The sequence below is a fragment of the Solea senegalensis genome, linkage group LG17, assembly GCF_019176455.1.
Source record: "Solea senegalensis isolate Sse05_10M linkage group LG17, IFAPA_SoseM_1, whole genome shotgun sequence".
Classification (NCBI taxonomy): domain Eukaryota; kingdom Metazoa; phylum Chordata; class Actinopteri; order Pleuronectiformes; family Soleidae; genus Solea; species Solea senegalensis.
The window spans coordinates 16,435,395-16,459,865 of NC_058037.1; the positions used below are offsets into that span (position 1 = coordinate 16,435,395).

General features: G+C 42.0%; 1 protein-coding gene across 1 annotated transcript in view; it reads left to right on the forward strand.

Annotated features, from left to right (window-relative positions):
• The first annotated feature begins 249 nt into the window (after window positions 1-249).
• Window positions 250-24,471, forward strand: part of LOC122784514 (exostosin-1) — a 165,819-nt gene continuing 141,597 nt past the window's right edge. Inside the window, exons 1-2 of the mRNA XM_044049816.1 lie at window positions 250-543; window positions 2,073-2,824. Coding sequence (XP_043905751.1) covers window positions 250-543; window positions 2,073-2,824 — 1,046 coding nt within the window. The remainder of the gene's footprint in view (window positions 544-2,072; window positions 2,825-24,471) is intronic.

Genomic DNA, 24,471 nt, shown 5'->3' on the forward strand with positions numbered 1-24,471 from the left:
TTCTTCCAGATCCCAAAATGCCGAGCTGTGGATAGAGAGTTTTTTTCCTGTGGGTCGAGCTGACCTGTGTCTACCTCCCTGCTCCCTGTCCTGCTTTTCCTCATTTACTTTAACCCCTTCTCCTCTCCTTTACCTTTTCCCCGTGTCCTCGGTCACTATCCGCCTCTCCTAGCACCTCCTCCTCCTCTCGTTTGCCTCGGTCCCCCTAAAACCCACCCACCACCACCTCCTCCTTCTCCCACAGCACACATGCAGGCCAAGAAGCGGTACCTGCTCGTGTCTGTGGGGGCCGGTCTTCTCTTCCTCATCTACCTGTGGGGTCTGCAAATCGGGGAGTTCCAGCAGCAGCCGCCGTACCAGTATCAGTACCAGTTACCCCAGGACCCGCAGTACCACCAGTATCAGCTGTACCAGTACTCCCACCAGTATCAGGACGTGTACCAGCCTCAGCCGCTGCCTCAGAGGAGTCCGTCCAGACCGCCCCGGCACTGGCCGGTGTCCACCGCGCTGCTGCAGCCGTACCTGGAGGGAGGCGAGCAGGAGGTACCCTGAACTGTTTCATTCAGTATAAGTAGGGATTATGCACTGCAGCTATCCAACCATCCATTACCGCTTGTGCCAATCTCAGCTGACATGGGGAGAACATGTAGACTCCATGCAGAAAGACCCTTGTCTGGAACTTTTAAATTACTGGTTTTAAAAGATCCAGAAAGGTCTTTCCTAATATGTGTAACATATGCTCTGGCTGGTTTGTCTCTTCAGGCTGCCGTAGAAACATGGCGCCACAAGATGGCTGCCCTCCGCAAAGCAAGGCCTTTGCTTTAATACATACAGTATATAAAAGGCTTATTTTTAAGATTACAAAAACAATATTGTTTATTTAAAATAGACTACACAAACAGACCATAGGTAGTGTATCCAATTTCTGCCAGTTACACACAGGACTAATAAAACTGGCTTTAACAATGACTAATGAGCTCGTAGCTACGTTCAAAGCTGTAGAGCAAAAGAAGAAGAGGCGACGTAACACATACATTTAATAAGATAAATGAGAAACCAACTGCTTATTGTTTATTTTATTCCTCCTGCTGCTTTCTAATCTTGTTGATAAATTAACATCTTCAGGTGCAAAATGCAAAACTTATGGTCAGCATGTCACGGTCAACATTATCTAGACATGAAATTACTTAACAGTGTAGGAGGAGAAGGACCTTCTTTGGTCAGGGTTAGAATTCATGAACTCACACATGTGGAAGTCGTGTACAGGATGACCTGAACTCTGAATTCAAAGAAACCTTAGAGTTGACACTTTGTGAAAATGACTTTAAATGCATTGCAAACATAACAACCCAATTCAAAAGAACATTGATCAATAGGGTCCAGCAGTTCTTACCAGGCACATACGCCAGCAGAGCTACCAAAACAGAGGCCTGTTGACAACAAGCAAACAAGGAGTATGAAGTATCTTTATGTCTACACTCTAACCACACAGGTTACTACTTTAGGTATCTTGTGTACCTAATCAAGGGTCTGAAGTGGTCTTCTGCTGCTGTAGCCCGTCTGCTTCAATGTTTGATATATTGGTTGTCTTCATACCTTGGTTATAACAAGTGTCTATTGACATCAACAAGGCTTTTTCATCCAGAGAACTCTGGAGATGCTTGTGGATGAAAATCCCAGTAGATCAGCAGTTTCTGGAATATTCAGACCAGCCTATCTGGCACCCAACAACCATGCCACAATCATCCAGGTCATTGTATCTTCATCCGATCTTCAGGAATTTAGATGTCCCATTGCCTTCATCTAAACTCCTGAAGATTCCATCCACATTCTGTTGCTTGGTCTGAACTTCAGCTGTCTACATGCCTTAATGCACTGAATTTCTGCCATGTGATTGGCTGATGAGATCTTAATAAGCAGCTGAACAGGTCTAGGTTCTGAAGTAGCTTGTGAGTTACTGAAACAAACTTTCCCTGAAACCTTGAAATGCTGAATGATGGACTTTTAATAGATGTATTTTTACTCTGTCCTAGCTGTTGATGACTTGAATGTGTGTGTGTGTGTGAATGCAGGAGGACAGCCCTCAGCTGCATCACCAGCACACCTCCCCTCATGAACGACGGGCGATCCGCGACATCATCTACAAGAACAAACGCTGCCGCATGGAAACCTGCTTTGACTTTGCCCGCTGCCAGTCTGGCTTCAGGATTTACATCTACCCTCCGCAGAGAGGGGACGAGATCTCGGAGACCTACAGAAAGATCCTGTTGTCAATCGAAGAGTCTCGCTTCCACACCACGGACCCCACAAGGGCCTGTCTGTTTGTTCTGGCGGTGGACACGCTGGACCGGGACCAGCTCTCTGCTCAGTACGTCCAGAACGTCAGGTCCCGCATCCAAAGCCTGCCCACGTGGAGCGATGGCAGGAACCACCTCATTTTCAACTTGTACTCCGGCACCTGGCCGGACTACACGGAGGATCTGGGCTTCGAGGTGGGCCAGGCCATGTTGGCCAAGGCCAGTGCTGACGTGGTCAACTTCAGGCCAAACTTTGATATTTCCATCCCTCTGTTCTCCAAGGATCACCCTCTAAAGGGCGGCGGGATAGGTTATCTGACGCTCAATGAGGCGCCACCGTCCAGGAAGTACCTGCTGGTTTTCAAGGGGAAGCGCTACCTCACTGGCATCGGCTCAGAGACGAGGAACGCTCTTTATCACATCCACAACGGGGAAGATATTATCCTGCTGACCACGTGTAAACATGGCAAAGACTGGGAGAAACACAAGGACTCTCGCTGCGACAGAGATAATGAAGAATACTCAAAGTAAGACTGGCTTTTTTTCATCTGCTTTTGCTGTGTTTATGACGACTGGAGCAATAAACGGTTAACGGGAGAAGGAGTCCCTGCCGTGTTGTTGCTTTTTGTCACTGCAGTTCCTGGTCACTACTTGTGTCATGCAGAGTGTTGAGGGCCTTCACTTTGGCAGCCATTAGCAATGTGACAGTCGCAGCTTGTGCGTGTTTGACTATTGTTTATTAGATACAGATTATTTAGTAGTGCAGTTCCCAAGCACAGAGCATGTGTTCTTCCCGTGGTGCTTTCATATACATATACCTTCACGGTTGTCAAGGAAGCTGAGCGTCACCGTTGCTGAGACAGAACATGTTAGTGGCGTGTGTGTCGGTAACTAGGTGTGTGTGAGTGTGAGAGAGAGCGAGCGAGCGAGACATCGACTATCGAGAGAAGGAAAAGCTGAGCAGTCGGCGATCGGAGGTGGGAAGAGTTCACCTCCTTTGAGAACATTTTAGCTACGGCAGGCAGCTGAATGACAGAAAACCATTACACGCGGGACAACATTGTCACTTTTTTCCCCGACACATGCTACCTCGATTGTCATCTCCTGCATATTTTAGGTTTTTAGACATTTTAGGCAAAGCAGAACCACAATGGATACAGACGCCTGCAGAGTGCAAATGAGCGTGGACTTCAGGTTTTATCGTTTGCACCTGTATATGTGGTGTAGTCTGCAGATATTGTTGTTTTGTTTAAAGGTTGAATTACCTGACTACCTCATTATATACCGCAGTCTTTCTGTCCTTAGTCCAGTTTATCAGGACTGTGGGTACAAATGGTGCTTTTCCATTATAACTAGTGACTTGTAAAGCAGTTGTTTTCGGTGTAACTGAATCAGTTCATTAAAAAGATTTGTTCAGAGAATCGTTCAGTACTTCCTGACTCAGTGAAATATAACTGAACGGGTTGTGATTGGGCTCACGATCGATTTTAGACATTTCCTTTGCTACATGTTGGTGATTCAGTCATGTTTTCAGATTTTTTAAGTCTTTTTAACTCATCTACAGTTCGGCAATTTTCGTTTTGATTCTTATGTCGGACGCCACGCTCATGACTCTTCCAGAGACGACACTCTCTTACCAATCAGTGGCCGGCAGTCTGTCGACGTCACATTTTTAGTATCGGCTCAGCTCGCTTGGAACCTCGCCACAGCAGGTACTAAGAAAAACTACTATCTTTAATGGAAAAGCAAAAAACAGTAGAGTTAGAGTGTGTCATCAATTGATCAATTAGCATTCAGTAAAATGTTGTGAGAAGTTGATCAGATGATGAACTATAAAACCATCTTCTCCACCGAACAAAGCCAGTAAATAATAACTATTAGTCCAAAGTTGTGTTTACTTCATATCTACTGATTGACTTAAGTGGCCGTAGTTTTATGTATTTAAGACTTTCAAACTTCAAAAGCATAGTTCCCATTTTCTTTCTAATCTACTCCCACATTCCCAGAATCATTCCATCATCTACTGATTCATCGATAACGGAGAGAAATCTTAGATAACTGGAAACTTCAGCCCATAAGTAGATTTGTGTCTCTCTTTGAGTCAAGCTTCTCCATGTCTAACTTGAACCTGACTTCACACAGCACATCACTGTTCCCTCGCAAACCCTCAGAAAAGCAGCACCGTCATTGTTAAACTCAGCTCACAATATTTTCTTTTTTCCCCCCGTGGGCACACTGTGATTAACCGCTGCCGACTCAGCACCTTGTGATTGATTGTGATTGACTGATTATTGCCACCTGCTGACGACAGAATCTGACAGATTTCCACACACACACACAGGTTTCAGTTTTATGATTAACTTTTGCGAGTATCCTGGCTCTCCCCCCCCCTTCGGGCTGCTTTGATTTATTATGTAATATTACAAGTGCAATAATTTCCTCCTGACGTTACAAGCGACAGTCTTTGTTTCAGGTGTCTGTGGCGAGGAAACCCTTCCGTTAGTATCCGCACATGATTTACAACAACGGTCGGAGGGAATGTGATTATAGAACGGAACAACCATCGTCTTGTTGTTAATGTAGAGAGACTTAAGAAAACATGCAACTTTGTGTGACAGCGACAAAAAGGACATCTTTATGTCATCAGGCAACGATGGCCTCGGATGCTCTGAAATTCCCATTTGCGCTGAATGGTTTTCTCCGTTAATGTATGTTGTTCTGCAGATGTATTGAAAGTTGCTATTACTGGGAGTGTGGTGACAATAAAACAGGAGAATGTTATTACAGGGACAAGAACTAGCACAGTGTGTATGGAAGTGTTTTCATTCACAAAAGCTTTCGGTGGTTTTATGAGCTGCTGATTGCGGCTTCTATAGAGAAGCAAAACAAATGTTTTTTTTTAGCTTCACTGAGGTGGTTACGGAATTCATCGGAAATGTGCTATTTTGCAGAAGTGAAAACAGAAAACAAACAAACCCAGTGTGCTGCATAAAACACAAAAGGGTAAAAGTGCTTAAGGAGCTGCTTCATGAAATAAACAGCGCATTAGTCCATTGTTTGCCTCAGTCTGGCATTTTCTGATATTCAATACGAGAAATCAAAGAGCTTATTCTGACGGCTGAACTGAGCTAAACACTCGAGTCGTGCTTTAATTTCTCCTTTCTCTCTCTTTCTCTCTTTTCTCTCATGCGTCCATTTGCCATTGACTGAGCAACTTATTTCAAGGGCACGTCGGCACGCGGGGTTTTAGACACTCCGAGGTCTGGGCGGCCTTTCTCGCTCCCTCGTCTTCCATCGCTGTCCCTGAAATCTTCGTCTAACTGTGAGCTGTGATCAATGCTGTCTGTCATCTTCATTTGTGTGCGAGGGAACAAAGCGAAAACAAGGAATGATGCAGTTGTTAGTGGCCGATATTAAAACATATTAATGGAACGGCATTTTAATGTTGGGTGAATATCTAAAACTTGGAATCGAAGGTGGAATTGCGGATTTAACGCGTTTCCTCCTCCCGCTAACCCGAAGCTGCTGCCAATTAATAGTAATCACTACAACTGCTCATCCGTGCGACACATCGACTGAACTCCAATCCCGTCCCGCTTCTCCGAAATCACCGGTTAGCGAGTTAGCGCTGTCGCCAAGAAAACTCCTATGTCTTCATTTGGTGCAACACTCCCGCTAAAGCGATAACTAGCGCTACGGACGTGTTTGTAGCGTCAGTCACATGACCTTGTCGTCTGGCGATCTGTCCAGGGTGTGACCCGCCCCCTGCAACCCTCATGTGGAGGATAAAGCGCTAGAAGACGGATTCATGGATACCAGGAAAGCAGAGAAATAGAGCGTTGCGCTCATATACTTGTCATTACGGTAGAACCTCAGGACTTCCGCGGAATGAGCGTCCAATCACAGACAAGATTGGCACACGTTTGTGACGTCAGCTTCTCGGGGCCGTAATTCCTAACCGTTTGAAGTTATCTTGGAAAAAAGGAGCAGAAAGAAGAACTCACTCATGGAACATCATGGAATCCAGACGGCCTCATTATCTCGATGATGGACATTATATCACTCACGACACCTCGTAAGAGACGTCCATCTAAATGGAAACGATGACATAAAACAGTCCAAAAAGTCTAAAAAAGCCAGACCCATCTGCGCTAAAAGAGAGAAATAAAAAGATAGAATATTGAATTGTGACCCTGAAATCAAAACTGACAAATGATAAATATGACAAACATCTATTTGTGTCGTGCTAAGAATTTGAGCGTTCACACTCAGACATCATCACGCGATTTAAATTGCATTTCAAAGCACCTACAAACGTGGTGTGAATGTGATTCTCGAAAAAACAAAAATGTAATGCGATGTTATTTTTTGTCCAGACTTTCCAAACCTGGCAATCTTAATATCAACTCAATTAATATGACACAGTGGCCCCACGTCAGCAGCGATCGCCCCCACTGCGACCCCCATGTGGAGGATAAAGCGGTAGAAGATGGACGGATGGATGGCAGAGTCAGGTAAAGCAATCATTAGCCGTGATTGAAGGACCTCGTCTGATGTAAGTCACTGGCCTTTGTGTTGAAAGGGAAAATCTGCTTTGTGAAAATCAGCCCATTTCATGCTCCTACACCCACAAGGACAAACGTGTGTTTGCTGAGAGCCTCTTTAACGTCTTTCATCTGCAAACGTACAAATCTGGAAGCTTTACAATCTTTTGACTCCCGGTGGTTGTGGCTGGCTGAGTCTTCTCGCCTGTTTGCCACTGCCTGGTCTGGTGTTTACACACCGCAACATCAATACAGACATCACCCAGTGCAGTGGAAGAGGGGAGGAGGAGGAGGAGGAATCCTGCTGCGAGGCTCCCTGATGAGAACAGAAACCAACAAGGATGTTGAAGCCTTGGGGTGGTCGATAATTGCCCTCCAATTGAATTAAGCTGTGAATGAAGGGGGCAGATAGAGATCTCACCTCCCACTGAGCGACACTGGATTGAACAGTTTTACTGTACATAGATAACAGCTGGCTAAACCAATTACTGTCTCCCCAAAGAATGTTTGATATCATAGGAGTGCAATCTACAGCTCAGCGGCTCGCGGGAACGCTCTATTCAGATTTCTGTCATGGTCAGAGGAGAGAAGATTGTGTGAGTGTGGGAGACGGTTGTGGTGAAAGGTGTGGAGTCGACTGTACAGCGAATCAAAAACATTTGCCTTCAATTTTTTTTCCTCTCTGACTTCTCTTTATTCGACTGGTGATTTCAGCTCTTCTCTTTCTTTCTTTCTTTATCTGTGGTAGTTTAATTAAAACGGATGCTTATAATGCACTGAAAGCAACGTTAAGAATGGAATCACTGAGCCGACATTGGTGTATTTAACAACACTGATGTCAGTAAAACTACATCAGCTTGTTCAACAAGAAAATAAAAAACAAACAACACAAGTCACTAAATCCAGACGCTTTAATCCAACGAACAATGCACAGCAATGACATGTGGTGAGTTCTGGAGTATGTATATCTATACACAGGTTGACCTGGTGAGAACAGTGGGGACAGGAAGTGGGAGTGGTCAGGTACATGGCGGGAAAAGACCAGGAACAAAGTCTGTCAAACCAAGTTTGACTTTGGTAAAACAGACAAAAAAACAACAATGAGTTCAATCAACGACAGAAAAATCCCACATTGATTAATCCAACACGATTGACAAAGCAAAACACAATCAATATAGATTGATTTAGTGCGTCTTTCCTTTCTAACTTTAGCTTTGACCTCAAGGTCACAGAGTACATAGATTTGTACACACAATGCAAATACAAATACACAAATATGTGAAGTGGACTGTTGTAGTGTAGAAGTGGGCTCGTAACTGAAGGGTTGCTGGAATGGACAAGGGGTTCTGCTGAGCAAGGAACCCAATCCCCCCCCTTGCTCCCCAGGCACAGATAAGTGCTGCCCACTGCTCCAGGTCAAGTTCAATATCAATTGGTCTTCTAATACTAATTTAAGCTGCTTTCAGTCCAGCTATTATCAAATCTCCAGAGAATATATCCAAACCCCCGCGTCTGACATCACGGAAAACTCCGGACATTGTCCAGAGATCATGTCAGGGAAAATAAGCGGCTTTGTTTCCTTACAATAACGCATCTCGCTGTTCAACCGAAAACCTTGAAGGCTTCAACCTTAGTTGCCGCATGGCTGCGAGGACACAGGAGACATAAACAATATTTAGGAGTGGATCTTAAATAAAATGCTTAGTCTGACAGCTGGAATAACAGAATCACAAACAATATTAATGTACACACGCCGCGTTGTGTTGCTTTGTGCCATTTGTTATATCCAGTAATTCACACACACACACACACACACACACACAGACTCCGGTGTGTCGTTGAGACACCAGGGTCTGAGATGAGACTATAAGACAATGTCTCTGCTTGAGTCGGTGCTGGGAAATGGGACGTTGGTGTATTCCAACACACTGAGGTGTGTGTGTTGTGGGACGGGACGTACGCTGACGCCCGACACAACCCCTCTGATCATGACGGGCGTGATGAGATTTTACACGGAGGACTTTAAACTTTGTTCTGCACAAATGTCCCGTAAAGACACCGAATTAATAAGTCACGATTTGAATGCCTTAACTCGCAGATGGCGGCGCAGCTGCCGTCACATCTGTGAGTGTTTGGCAGCTGCAGAATTCAATATGTATGACAGGAGGAAAAAAGGTCTGAGTGTATTAATTTAAATGTCAGCTGTGGTCACATGGGTGGCAGGCGCCGTGTGTGTGTGTGTGTGTGTTCTTTTTATAGTTATTTCTTCCCGGCCTTGTTGTGAGCAGTTCTATTAAAGCACATCATAAGTCAATGTCCTGTCACCTTGTTGCCGCTTATCTCCCGTACTCACTTTGCCTTCATCCCTCCTCTTCCGCTTCTCCTCCTCCTCCTCCTATTTTCTCCATCTCATCCTCATTCTCCTCCGTCCTCCTCCTCCTCCTCCTTTCACTCCCGTCCGCCGAGCTAAACTTAAGTGTGGAAAAGGTTTTTACTTCTGTCTCGCCGCATCTTTGATGCAAGTCATGATGGGAGAGCAGCGAGAGGAATAACAACCAACAACCAGGGTGTGCAAGTTCCGCAGAAGCCAACTTTTTTTTAAAGAAATTTGACGTGTGGGCCATTCAAGGAACACGACTGTGTGTTTGTAACAATGCACGTGTGGAGTAGAAGAAATAGAAAATGAACCTACACCACAAAGAAATACTTTAGAAGTACATGTTTCTTGAAGATTCTGAAGTTTTTGGCCTTACTCTTAGTTGGTGTAGAAGTCTTCACTTAATTAAACGAACGCACGTTTGTTTGGGCCGCTGTCGGAGCATGTCAGCGCACGATGTAAAGCAAATCTGAATAAGCGAGGCCTAACACACGTACGTAATATAGGCTGTTCCCAAGGGCACGATAACCAAACAAGTCTTAATTGAATGCAATTACCTCAGTTCATTTAAAGAATATCCGTGTGTGTCTGGATCGCTCTATCGTCACGGCAACACTTAGTGTCACTCCGCCGTGCTCGATGCTGCACGTGCTCATTGATTTAGTTCTCTGGAGTCATTAGTTCTCACAAACACAAAATCTCCTCAGCGGTTGACTTGACAGGCCGTGAAACCAGTGTTTCCCATGGGTCCTTGAAATCCTTCAAGGCCCTTGACATTTTTTGGAAAATCAATCCATAAATAGAAATATGGGTTATTGAAAGTGCTTGAATTTTGCATTGGTTGATGTACGTGGACTAGGGATGTAATTACAAGTGGTGTTGTGGACACTGTCCACTGTCTCTCTCTCTCTCTCGCCGGTTGACGTGGGATTCCACGCAGGACAACAAGCGAGTAAAGAATGAAAATTCCCAGATCTCTGTCTCACCAAAGAAAGTTACAAACACTGACTTTGTGCAAGATCACAAGGACACTCACTTGTCCAGATGCAGAGCGTGCTGCACATAAAGAAAAGTGGACGAAGCGGAAAAAGTTACACTTCTATCTGAAGCTGTTTCAGCACATTTGGTCGTTGAATTGGTCCAGGAAAAGTCTGTGAATTCGATGGGAACCCTGAGTGTGGTTGAGATGTTGTTTATCGACATGAGCTGTTTTCAGATGGGAACTATGTCGAAGGTCTGGAAGTGCACGTAAGCCTAATGCAGCGGGAGATTGTCAGGGTCAGACGGATTCACGGCAGCGGGGACATTTTTGGAACTTCTACACCAAAGTCAAATGTAGGCAGAACACTCGCCCACTCACTCGCTGAGAGACTTTGCTACTCAGACATTTTCTGCAAATTTGGCTCTAAGGAGCCTCTGAGAAAAGTTCCAGAAAACTTTTGGCAGCGACATTTGCATTCCGACGGCCCCTTCACACAATTTCTTCTGTGAGACTTCAGTGACTCCGGGCTGTAATCAGTGTGAAGAGTCAATCAGAGTTCGGGGGGGGGGGAAACGGTGCACTTTTCCCTCGTTACATGCAAAAAACAATGTTATTGCATTTGCAAAACAGTTGTGACAATAAACCGTAAGCAGTGCTGAGCTGCAGGAAGCTGAAAAGAATGAGTTGCTATTGTACCGACCTCCTTCAGCCACACCTGGCCAATGAAAACGTCACAAGAAAGGAATATTAATATAAGGTTAGTGGGGCTTATAAATAACAATCACAACACGCTGTATATGAGAATGAAAGTAATAAATCTTGATACATTCTATCCAGACCAGTGTGAGTCTTGGCGCTGGTGTGTCTTTGTAAAACTCCTCAGGATCTTTGAGCACCTGCAGAGCTGCAGTCATCAATACATCGAAGGTTTCTGCCAAGGCGAGTTGGAGGGTCAAAAAGGAGCCGTATTGATCACGTTCGACTTTACCGCGGCTGCCATTCAGCAGATGAATCGAGGTTAATGGTCGTTGTTGGTGTGCGAAAGCCAAACACGTTTGGCATTTAGTGTGACAAGGCCTTGGCATTTATTTTAGCTGACCCTCTGTCTGTCGTAAGGGGAGAAAGAAGTCAATGTATCAGAGGCTGACCGTGAAGATCGCACACGGACACGCGGAGGGATCTTAAATATTTGTCTGACGGATTGAATTAACTGTTTTTGTGTCACGTTAAGTGAACAAATCCCGCACTGCATGATGAGGTTACATGTTTGCCAACACATCATATGAACTATTCACTTGTAGGGCTGCAATGCTTGTTCCATTAAGTAATTATATATATAAAAAAAAAACTTTGAAAAGTGATGATCAGGACAAATATAAACTGTAAACAGAGAGAGTTTATAGTATTTGAATTATAGGAGATAGAAATAGAATTTGCTGCTTAAAAATGGGATATGTAAAGTTAGATATTCTCTGGAATAGTTCAAATTTAAGCTGTCAAGCGAGCAACTTCTATCTATCTATCTGTCTATCTATCTATCTATCTATCTATCTATCTGGCTACAGCTTTTACAGATTTCAAACTCTTAGCTCCTCTCGACTCCTGTAACTCTGCTTGTGAATAAAAATTCAAACTGTGGCTCTTTGGCGTGGGTTCCTATTGCTCACAGCAGCCGGTGGTAACAACACACAGTGGAAACAACCCTGTTGTCTGTGAAAACATTGTGAGGCTGCGCAATCTGTCTGTCTGCTTGCCTGAAAGAAAGGTTGTCACTTTCTGCAGCTGCACGAGGTGTTGTCGGCCTCCATCACTTGCACTCTCCCCGAGAATCTACTGACTGAACACCAGTCATCTCAATCATTTTTCCCTCCTTCTTCTCCTGCTGTCTCATTTCCGCCTCTCTACACACCTCATTCTGACTTCTGTCTGTCTCCCCTGCCTCCGCCTCCTCCCCCGTCTCCCTGTCTGTCTGTCTGTTAGCCGAGAACAGATGATCAGTGGAGTCGAAGTAAAGGTGTGCGGCTCGTTCCAGGATGTTTGCCATCCATCCTGAGCGAGGAGCAGAATTAGGGAGGCGGAGCACCAGTGTCTCACGGTGGCAGGATGGATTGCTGTGTGAATCCATCACGTTTCACGTAAACCACTCTTAAGGAGTGGGAGAGAGAGAGAGACAGACAGACAGAGAGGTGTTAGGAGCGGGAGAAACAGGCAAGTGTTTGGTGCTTTTCATTTGCGATGTGTTGATGTGCACATTTGTCTTTCATGAGCTGAGAGAAATGATCCATATAGGAAGGATGGTCATTTTCTTTATTGTTTCTCAAACATATAGATCTTCACTCAGGGCCTTTGAGTTACCTTTACATGCTAGGACAATTTCATGGAATGATTTATTGTTTCGAGTTCATGATTCTTAGGGAATGAGTCTTTACCCCAAGTGAAAGATTAAGCATCTCGGGATATTCTTCACAACAATGGAGGGAACAATGGAGTGTGAGATTGGGCGGAAGAAGTGGGGCAGTCTTGCGTTCGCTCTACCGCACCATTGTGACCAAAGGGAGCTGAGCTTAAAGGCAAAGGTCTACCAGTCCATCTAAGTCCCTACTTTCACCAATGGTCATGAGCGATGGGTCTCAGAGGGGTAGCTGGGATCTTCTTTAGAGATAGACTGAGAAGGTCAGCCATCCGGGAGGGACTTGGACTAAAGCCGTTGCTCCTTTGTGTCGAAAGGAGCCAGTTGAGGTGGTTTGGGTATCTGGTAAGGATGCCACCGGGTGTTCACGGCACGTCCAACTGGGAGGAGACCAAACCAAGGACTAGATGGAGAGATTATATCTCCTCACTGGCGTGGGAGTGCCTGGGGATCCAGGATGGGGATGATGTGGCTAGGGAAAGGAAAGTCTGGGGCACCCTGCTGGAGCTGCTACCCCCCGCAACCCGATCTGGGATAAGAGGTTGACAGATGGATGCAGTTCATAATTCTGCAGAAAGTAAGACATGGAAAAGTTGATTGGTTTTCTACTGTATATAGGTATCATATTAAAGCTCCACTTTTATAACTAAAAGTGGAACGCACCATAAAAGGCAGAAGAACTAAAAAATAGCACCCCACAGAAGGGGGAGTCTGATTCACACGGCCAATAAATGGATTTTGTCCTCCGCATGTGTACTCGCACTCTGCAAATTGTCCGATTGTCTGTCTTAGTCAGACTATGGCCTTAGCTCGATTAAACTGTGCATGTAAACATACTGAGTGACATGGGTCACTTATTCCATGTGGTCCCAGTCAAACAATTGATTGTCGTATTATTAGTATTTCACCAAATTGGATGGAAAAAAATCCCAGAAACAAATGACGTACCATAGCTTTTGTGATTAGTCATCGTATCCCAACACACTTTTGTTGTTGTTGATCAAATGTGAAGTGTTTTGTACTGTAAATGCCTCGTGTATATTTGTATTTCTTTCAATCGTCATCTCTTTCCAGTTTATTATACAAGGATAAATGCATTATTGAGTAGTTTTAGTAAGGATGTAACCAAGTAATTAGTTTTATCAGTTTTTCAAGATTTTAAAATCAGCCTTCAGCCTAAAGTGTCTAAACTACGTTTCTTCTTATTTATTACTTTATGAAAATGTCTGATGTGTCGATTAAACCAGACTCGTTGCACGTAAAGCAGAGTGAAATAACCTGGACGGCTGTTAGTGAAGTGATCAATACACGTTCATGTTTTCATGGGAGCAACATGCCACTGACTGACCTTTATTTTCTGGAGGCACTAAACTGCACACTGTCATCGTGCTGCTAAACCTTGACCTTTCAGCAGAGGGTGAAAGGTGAGGTCGAGTGTGAATTGGTTAACGTTAAAGTTTAGACGGGAAAGAATTGATGGAAGTCAATAACAAAACACGCATAACAGAGAAGGTCTCTCTGCAATAAATTAGATTTTAGCGACTATATATATATATATATATATATATATATATATATATATATATATATATATATATATATACACACACACTTTTTTCACGTATGTCTCTGAAAAAATGATTACAGTAAAAAAAAATACTAAATGGTGACAAGCTCCAGAGTCTCTGCTTGTTTGACCTTTTGCAAAGAATCAATAAAAAGACTTTTACTGTTATTATTTTCCATAAAACATATTCTCTGTTGCCTTTCAGCATGTTTAAGGACTTCTCAGTTTAAATGTGCTTTTAAAAAAAACCCCAGAAATTCAGCTAATTACAGTATAATATAGATAATATTGTTATTTTATTTGGAAAAAAAAGAAACTCATTTCAAGAGAATTTGCAGTAAAACGTCTGTCAAAGATAATATCAAGTTACATTTTTATAGAAAATTCAAACCACCTAAAAATAAAATTTAGTCCATGACATAATTATACCTTTTCGCGTTTATTAACCTTTTCTTTTTAACGCAATATGTCACTTTTTGCACCCACATCTGTTTTCACAGCAGTGAAGACAATTATGTATTTTCCCATCCATTATTGTATTAAGCTAAAAGGAAACAGTAAAGGTTTTACGACCACCCCCCTTAAAACAGCGTCACGCGTCGCTGTCTCTTGTTAAACACATATAGGAATATAAAGTATACACTGCGCACACACGCACACACACACACACGGGCGGAGACTGTTTAATATTTTCAGTATCGCCACCATAAGCTCTTCTCACTCCATAACTCTGTCAGCAGGGATTTACAGCTCATTGGCTCTCATTATGAAAATGTGATATTGCACTGGAAGCCCTGCGGCTTTGCTTGGCCTATGGACATTTGCAGAGTCATGGTTTGGAGACGGAAGAAGACACAGCCCCCCCTCTTCCTCTTCCTCTTCCTCTTCCCCTTCTTCATCCTGCAGGTCCACTGAGGTCAAGACACTCACATTAGTTTACTAATCTTATACTACTCAGCTTATATTGAAAGTTTTCAATATTAAAAAAATGAATTAAATTGAAATTTAGTTGTATATACAGCTACAACTGTTATTGATTAGCTGATTATTCTGCTGAAGGAAGGACTATTTATTGTCGGTTTTTTTAATCTAAAACCTCAAAATGCTCGATTCAATATCAAGAGCAGCAAATGATCACATTGGATTGATTGAAACTGATACCCGTTTGGTACGAGACTCATTATTGATTATTCAATATCACAGACGACACATTAGCGAACTTTACATCACCGTAGTTACGCGGCAGTTTGTGCTAACGGGAAAATTCCAACAGTTTCTTGAAAGGTGAGAAGTTGCAAGTCAAAGCCAACGTGTGGTTATTATGGTAATTTCACTCGCCGGCGAATCAGCATCTTGGTCATCAGAGAGGAGAGAGTTGGAAATAAGTTCTGGTATCATAAGTTTAAATTTTTTTTTTTTGAGAAAAACTCAAACAGATGTTATTTCAATAATAATAATTTTTATTTTATTAATAATAATAATAATAATAATAATAATAATAATAATAATAATAATAATAATAATAAATAATATTGATACACTACTTTAACATGCAGTAAATTGTACTGCCAAATATTCAAAGTTATTCTGGGCGTAGACAAAAGCTACTTACGCACAGGACCATTTTATGGCTCTTTCATGGTTAAAATAAGCAACAACAAAAAAAGTCCAGACAGACATTTTGGGGCTTAGTGTTAAAGGGTTAAAGTCTGTGTTTTGTGTGTAAACATTCATTATGATCTGTTTCACTCCTCAGGCAGAAACACGAGTCTCCTTCCTTCCCCCCTGTATCGCTTGTGTTTACACTTTTCTCCCCTTTTTGCTCATCTTTCCATTTTTGTCTCCTTCCCTCGCCGTCTGTATCCTCATTTCCGTACTTCTCCTCTCCTTGCCTCGATTGAACATTTCTGTCACCTTCTTTCTCCCCTTTTTTTTTTCCATTCTCTCCCTCGTTATTCATCTGTTTTTTTGTTTTCGGAGGTTTGGTGTTGGTCTTGTGTTGTGACAGCAGGCTGAAGCCAGTTGTTTCAGGAGTTGGGATTAGAAATAGGGCTGTGTGTGTGTTTGATACCTGTTAGTTCATCCGTACATGCTGAGAGTTTGATGTGCCCGAGGCAAGAGCAGACTACACCACACCACTGTGTACACACACACACACACAGATATTCCTCTTAAGACACTGCCTTGACTTCCACTCATTTGGACAGCACTTAACAAAGGGTTTCACCGCACCTGAACCTGACCACAAATCAAATATTAGCCCTTAACTTAACCACTTCATCAGAGATGAGGTTCTGCCTAATAAGGGACCAGGTTTCGGTCTCCATGAGGACTACAGATCCTGACAAATACACAGACACAGACGGTCATTAATGCGGAGCAGAAACAGCCTCGGGGTTGGTGAGGTGAAAACGCTATGAAGCCTTTTGACTCCTGACAGCAGAATTGTAACAGAGCATTTCTTCTGTGAGATATAATCTTCTGTTTTTACACTGACCTTTTTTCTTTTTTTTGGAAACATTACAGTAGTTGCTCAGTATTGTCTATAATGGATATGGTAGCTGTTACCTATTAATTCCACTGGGCCAGTGGCCCAAATTCTATTTTATTAATTTCATTGCTGATTGTTAACTTCATTTGTCTTACACACAAGAACAAGGTCACAAGTATAGGTTAAAAATATGCAGGGGAAGTAGAACCTTGTTTCAAATTTGATTTGAATAGTTGTTAAACCAGTTATGTCAGTTAATTTAGTGCAGATTAAGGTTTTGAAACTTTGAACTAAATGTCTAAATCGACAATTGCACATAATTTAGCCACTTGTATTAGGAATATGTTTTAAACATACAAAAGCCCTATTTGCACGGGATTAGTATTACCTGGGGATCTCTAGTAATATGTAGAAATTGCACTTAATACCTTATTTTATGTGACAAAAATATTGAATTTAGATTCTGATTCATGCCTCACAAGCAGATTCAAACTTAGCAACTAACTGAAAACTGAAAAGATTTTTGGGTTTTTATCTTGATTTCAGTTCTCTGTGGCATAGTATGATGTCGTTTTGTCCCCACACTGATCCCAATCTTCAAATCCAAACCTGTACACAGTTAAAGGAACAGGATTGAATTTGCTTTATTTTAGCCAATATCGATCCCAAAGATCAGCTTTGGAACGTCTCGCTTTCCGATGTCAGATTTCCATGTCTCTGAAAGCAAACCACAGTGATCAAATTTAGCTCGGCGTTTATTGGTTCACATCGTGATTTATTGCCGAGTGTTTAGGGTCCGTTGTTCTGTTGTGTTCACACTGAGACATAAAAGTAAAGTAGCCCGTTCCTTTCGGTGGCTGCACTGCTGTGTTGGCAGATCTCACCTATTCTTGTAATTGAACTGTGTTATTTTTAATGGAGCCATATGTTGTTCTTGCTGACTGTGGCACACACAAATACATCGCGCACACACACACACACACACACACACACACAGAAACACACACTGCTGCTGCTGTTTGACACCTTGTCAAGATTTCCTGTGGATATTTTGAGTCGGTGGCTAATTCTCAGCCTGAAGTATTATTCCCTTCTCACTTCTCACTCTCAAAGAAAAGAAACTGTAAAGAAAGATAGGCAGAACGAACAGGAGGGAGCATGTGTCATATGCTACGGCAGCAAAAATATAATACATAAAATAGATTTACATGTCACAGAGGCATAAAGAGTGTATTGTTTCCATGTCAATTTTCAACTTGTTCTAAGAATTTCAGTTCTACTCTGAGATCCATCTATCCAATTTGGATTTTAACCCTTCTGTTACCATCGCCAACAGGATTGGGCATGCATACTTCTCATTAGACCGCTTGTGATATCTAGAAAACATTTCATTTAAAATGATTTGTGTGTGATATTTGTGCATTTGTGTTCAGCTCTCTTGGGCATCTAATTTGGCAAAGTAGGGAGCCACTCAAGTGAAAAAAAGAGAAAACATTTTTGATGAAAACAACTATATGAGCTAAAAAATGATGTCATGATATTCCATCAATATAGTGCAATAAAAATGATAGATGATAGATATTTCTCTGAATTTCACAATAAATGAGTTGTGCTGATATGAAATGTATTTATGGTGCTAAATTACTCAAACAAACCTGTGCAGACAGAAGGCAAGTACAAGTACAAGTTACTACCCAAAAGTCCAAAGGAACAAATTCAGGGGAGATAGATAGGAGGTGGGGGAGGGGAGTTTGTAATGAATGTAATGTCCTCAACAAAATCCAGTCCTTTGTTTTCTCATAACAAAGTGAAAACATGTCAGTGAGAACTTGTGTCGCGTCCTTCGCGGTGAATTTGTAAGCATTTGTTTTGTTTGTTTTTGTGTGAATCTGTTCTCATCTCTCTGTTTCGCCGAGTCTCTGACGTGACGACAGCAGTTTGTCTTTACTACACACTTTTTTAGTCATGACCTGCTTTGTGTGTGTGTGTGTGTGCAATCACGTGTGCACACTCCATCACCGCCGACTCCTATGGACCCAGTCTGCTTTCTGTTGACAGCTTCTTTGTTGTTTTGTTTATTTCATGTCGCCACGTAATTGTGCCGTTTGCATATGCATGAGCGCACACTAACACACACAACACAAACACGTCTGTTAAACCTAACTATAATCTGAATAAAAGCAATAACCACACATTTCATGGTGTGACAGAGTGAGGACTGTGTCTATATAGTCTTTACATTGTTGGGAAGACATCTATAGGAACAAATGCATGTTTTCTTCGAGGTAAGGTAAAGGAAAGGTAAATGTTGGAGTAGAGTGTCTGATTATATAGACACACACCAACTTTCATTAAAATCTGATCAGTTTTGACAAGAATATTATTATTTTTTTTATAGTTTTTCCCATTATAAGAGATGGTAATTTCTTGAAAGGTTGATATTTTTTGTGACATTGTCAAGAGGTAGATTTTTTCCAAAATTTAATGAAAACACAGTTGGGTGATTATCTACCTATGATGAAAAATTCAGATTGATCCGGCAAAAACTGTAGACGGGATTTTGCTAACAGTGGGCCAATTTAAAGTTATGGAGATGGAAGAGGACAGCAGGTTGAAATTTGGTTGTGTCTCATCCCATATACAAACACCACATTTTGTTTAAATCCAATGAGTTTTTAATGGGAAAATACTTGGGTCATCAACAACCCATCTGAAAAATCTCAACTGTTTCTTCTTAACAACAACAATAGAGTCATGTATGAGAAACTAAGATTGATCGGGTTGCGAGTGATATACAGATTAAGTCAGTTTGAGGATGTATTACCCCCAAAAGGGGCAATGTCATGTTTTAAGTTTGTTTAATAGCCTCATTAAAATGTGGAGGAGGGTCTGAGACATAATTTCAATTTCAAAGCATGACCAACAGGGGGCCTGACAAAATGTCCCCTGTTAGCGTGAAGGTCCCCTGTTGGTAAGTGCATAACAACGCCAAAGTCCACTTTTGGTGGGTTGACGAGAGCACACACACACACACAGGCACAAGTTTGCCTCCTGCAGCATCAGAGATGACACGTTCCCTCTTTGAGTGTTCGCGCTGCCGATTGGAAACTTCACACACACTCCAAGAATTGAGCGTTAAAAGTCGGTGTCTGTTTGTACAAGCTGAAGGTAAATTGGCCGCGTCTGCTTCACAGCCACTCTGTGTCAAAGCTGTTGGAAGTCTGCGGAATAAGAAAGCGGTTTAATCGAAAGTCTAATCTCCATTCCTATTACCTCCCTCTTCTCCTTCAACCGTGCGTGCATGTGTGCACTTGTACATCTTTGTGAGGACTATACTAAGACTTGTTAACCACAGGAAATGAGGACATTTTGTGAAAGTGAGGACACCTTAAAATGGCTGTTTATAGGTGAAGACTTGGTTTTAGGGTTAGGCCTTTAGTTGGTTAAAAGTAGGGTGAGGGGCTAGGAAATATGTGTGTATTCTTCTATTTATTACCTTTTTAGGACATTTTCTGGCATAATAACTGACCTGGTCAGGACCAGTAGTCCACATGGAGATGTAAACCTGGTCCTCGTGAGACAGAACCTCATTTCTGAAGAACTGGTTAAGTTCAGGACTGAATTGTGGTGATTTGAATTTTGGGTAAATTAAGATTAGGGTTTTGTTTAGTCTGTCCAAATAAATTAAAGTCAGTGCAATGTCCTGAGAGGAATAGCTACACAAACCTGTGTGGGCGCACGTTTGTGTGTGTGTGTGTGTGTGTCACAGATGGGCTTTGACAGCACAGAGGGCTGTTCATCTCCACTCCTGTCACATCTGCACTGTCACACACTTACACTCATTGGCTCATTGGGTTTTCTATCCATCAGCTTCTTCACACGTGTTTCATTCAGTGTATGTTACTTATTATCCTGTCTTTCAGTCAAAGGAGTTTTGTGGCTTCTTAATGTTCTTTAAGTGATACATTCATTATTTTTTATGTTAAAGAAAATGACTCTTACTCATTAGGGGGATGGGGGAACAGAAGTTAATAGCTTTCTGTGCAGCTCACCCAATTTTTCCCCTCTTTTTATGTCTAGTCTTGTCTTTTTAATATGAGTTTATAAAAATAAAATGGTAGCAATTCTGATTGGTCTTGAATGGTTCACACAGCCTCTTAAGGCCTGTGGTTGGAGGAAATCTGTTATGTAGGTTATAGCTAGACATGTTCTGATTCTAGAACTTGATGGCAACTATGACAGTTGTTTCAAGAGGTTGTATCATGAGTACTATGACAGAAGTGGTTTCTAGAGGTTGTAACCTGAGTACTATGACAGTGATTTCCAGGGGTTGTAACCTCAGCACTATGATGGCAGTGGTTTCTAAAAGGTTGTATCATGCGTGCAATGATGAAAGTGGTTTCTAGAGGTTGTAACCTCAGTACTATGATGGCAGTGGTTTCTAAAAGGTTGTGTCATGCATACAATGATGAAAGTGGTTTCTAGAGGTTGTAACCTGAATACTTTGACAGTGGTTTCTAGAGGTTGTAACCTGAGTACTATGACAGTAACAGGAGTAATATGACAGTGGTTTCTAGAGGTTGTAACCTGAGTACCATGACAGTAACATGAGCAATATGACAGTGGTTTCTAGAACTTGTATCATGGGTACTCTGATGGCAGTGGTTTCCAGAGGTTTTGTATCATGAGGACTATAAAGACAGAGACTTACAATGGTTAATTTTTTTGGTACCATAATGACAAAGGTTGCCTCAAAGGCGTATGATGCAATATCATGACAGAGGTTTCTAGGTGTTTACACCATGAGGATTTAAGCTTCATAGAAGGTGTATTATTGGTAGATTATGACACAAATGTACATCCTATATTTGCTTGTATTTTAGCTGAGGTGTGGTCCTCCAACCCTCAACAAGAAGTTGGCTTTCTTCAGCTTTGTGAGATGTTTAAACGTTTCTACACAGTCTCTTGTTTACCTCTGCACACTGCCATTTGGCTGTGCAGATAGCCTACAATCCCTTTATGTGTTCGGAGCTGCTGCCCACAGTTTTCTCTCTCTGTGTGGGGGGGAATTAGTGGGAGCCTTTGGGGCTCCACCAGATGGTGTAGAGGACCCAAACAATGAGCTAGGAGATGAACAGAGCTGCAGGCAGGACTGTTGGTTCTCAGTGGGCTCAGCGAGACTAGAAACATTGTCACACGAACAGCAGGCACTCAGTTCAATTGTAAAACTATGATTAGAGCTCAGGGAACTTTTTTTAGCAAAGTTATATGCAGGGAATTACACACAAAATGTTGCTTTCTGTATTTATTTGGCTCCCACTCAACTTTGCTCTGGGAGGCAGGATTCAAAGTGTTTCTGAGGGGTGCAACTTTTAGACCTCATTTCTGGGGCCTTGTGTTGTTTTTCCATATTTTATACAGTTTACTGAAATAAATTAGTGTGTGAAAACATCTTATCTGGCCTGTAATTTGACTCTTACGTTTGCTTATACCTCATTCATACACAGGAAAGACACACGACTTGCACTGCTGGCAGCCACGTGGGAGAGAAAAACAAAGGGTCTCAGGGAAAATGAAGATAAAAAATTCAGTGTTGAAGAAGCCTGGAAAAAAGGTTGCAAAAGCAAGTTATCCACTGTATCCGATGAATGATATCTGAAAACACACACTGGCTGACAACTGCTGGAGGCCCATTGGAGGAGAGTGTGCTGAAGATACTGTCTATCAAACTATCAAACAACAATGAACTGTGCAAATCAATTTGTGTGTTTCATTTTGTTGTTGCCAAGACTACAAACACGGTTCTTCAGTTTACTCCCAACTTTGTCTGCTTCGACTAAAAATACAGAACATACTGTATATCGGCTTTGGATTAGGTTCTCAAACACAGGCTCATCAGTGTTTGGATCTAGCTCCACCCCTACCATACCCGTACCATTACCCTGGTACCGCAAGGGAAGGGTACCAAAAATTGAATGGTGGAGGCCGGTTATTTTGGTACTATTCCTAATGGAAACTGAATGCACTGATATTCAACCGTTCCACTTGATAGAAACACACCAAATCTTACCAGCCCAAGAAGTCATAACCGCTAGAGGAAGCACAGATGTGTCTTCCATCTTAAAATACAGTCTATGGTCACGCAACTTGTCCTGAAACTACTTTTCAAGGTGATAGATTGAGCAGGTATTAAACTTGGAAGAAGACCTCATGCTCATTAAACCACTTTTAAGCCTCGTAATGTATCATGTTGATTCAGCCCAACCTGCACAAGATATGTGACTGTTAAATATTAATAACACACAACCTCCTGACTGAATCTGACAACTTTTTACGACCGGAGTGAGGAGCGCTTGGTGCCGACTGAGCCTCACATCATGAATGTCCAAATATGTTTTTTTTTATAGCTTCTGGTGTGTCCCCAGCTCAAGTTATGAAAGAACCTCGGGGGAGTCAGTTGAGATAAAGTCGGGAGTTTCACATTTATTTACATTACGATTCCTCTCCCATCTCTGCTCTGTCGAGATGAACTCTGTACGTATACACTGTCTGACCTTGTGGTCGCTACACTTTAGCAGCTCAAAACTGTAAAAAAAACACGCTGCAGGGAAGTATGAAAACATAAAATGGAAAAGTGGAAAGTGTCAATGTCAGCAGCGGGATCGTATTTACATGAGCACACTCATACAGCACAAACAGCCTGGGGGTGGGTTTTGACTCGTATCTATACAGAGAGCCAATGCGATCATTATCTATAAGAGCTGCGGCCAGCATGAGGATTCAAGCTGAGCTGAGAACTGAGCTTCACTTTCAGGATTTGGTGAGGAGGAAACTTGCATTAACGCAATTCAAGCGGTTTCTGAACGCGGAGACATAACATGTGGTTATTACGGTAATATCACTCGCGTCATTGCAGCCGGCGAATCAGTGTCTTTGTCGCCAGAGAGGAGAAAGTTGGAAAAAAACAGTTTCTATTTTTACGCCTGTTTTTGCTCCAAACTGACAAAAAGACTCCAAACAAATGTTATCTTAAATATGTGTTATTACTGTTCAAATTTCAAATTTAACACAAAAATCTGGTGTTTATGTATCACTACTCATTGTTAATACACTATTTTAACATGCAGGAAATTGTAGATAACTGCCAGATATTGAAAAACGGGCAAAAAACACTCACAGGACATTTTACCCCTTTTATGGGTAAAATAAGCAGAAAAAAAGTCCAGATGGAGATTCTGAACATTAGACATTAAAGGGTTAAAACTGTATATCATATCCCCCGTGTATAATATCACGGGGTGGAGTGGCTCAGTGGTTAAAACGGGTACCCTGTGTGCAAAAGACATCATGGTCGCAATGGTCGCAAGACTCAATTCCATTGTAAGTCGCTTTGGATAAAAGCGTCTGCTAAATGACATGTAATGTACATTAGTGGGTCAAATATCAATGTTATTTTCTATAGATTTAGCAGAATATAATTGATAAACTCTGTGTGTTTTGTCAAAAAGCTTTATTTTGTTTGTATGTCATATTTAGAGGAAAAAAACCCACAAACACAATAGAGCAGTGTTAATCGACATCCCAGTATTTGGTTATGAAGGAAAAAATGTGTTAATGAACTTATTCAGACACATTTTCTATTAGAAAATAAACATCTCGTTTCTACGTGTATACTACACTCTTTTTTTGTACACACATAAATCACACAGTGTCCTTTTCCTTGTGACCTTTTCTAATTTCTTAGTGATTAGTAAACACAGAGGAAGAAATGAACCATCATTTATCAACGGTGTCATAATCGGC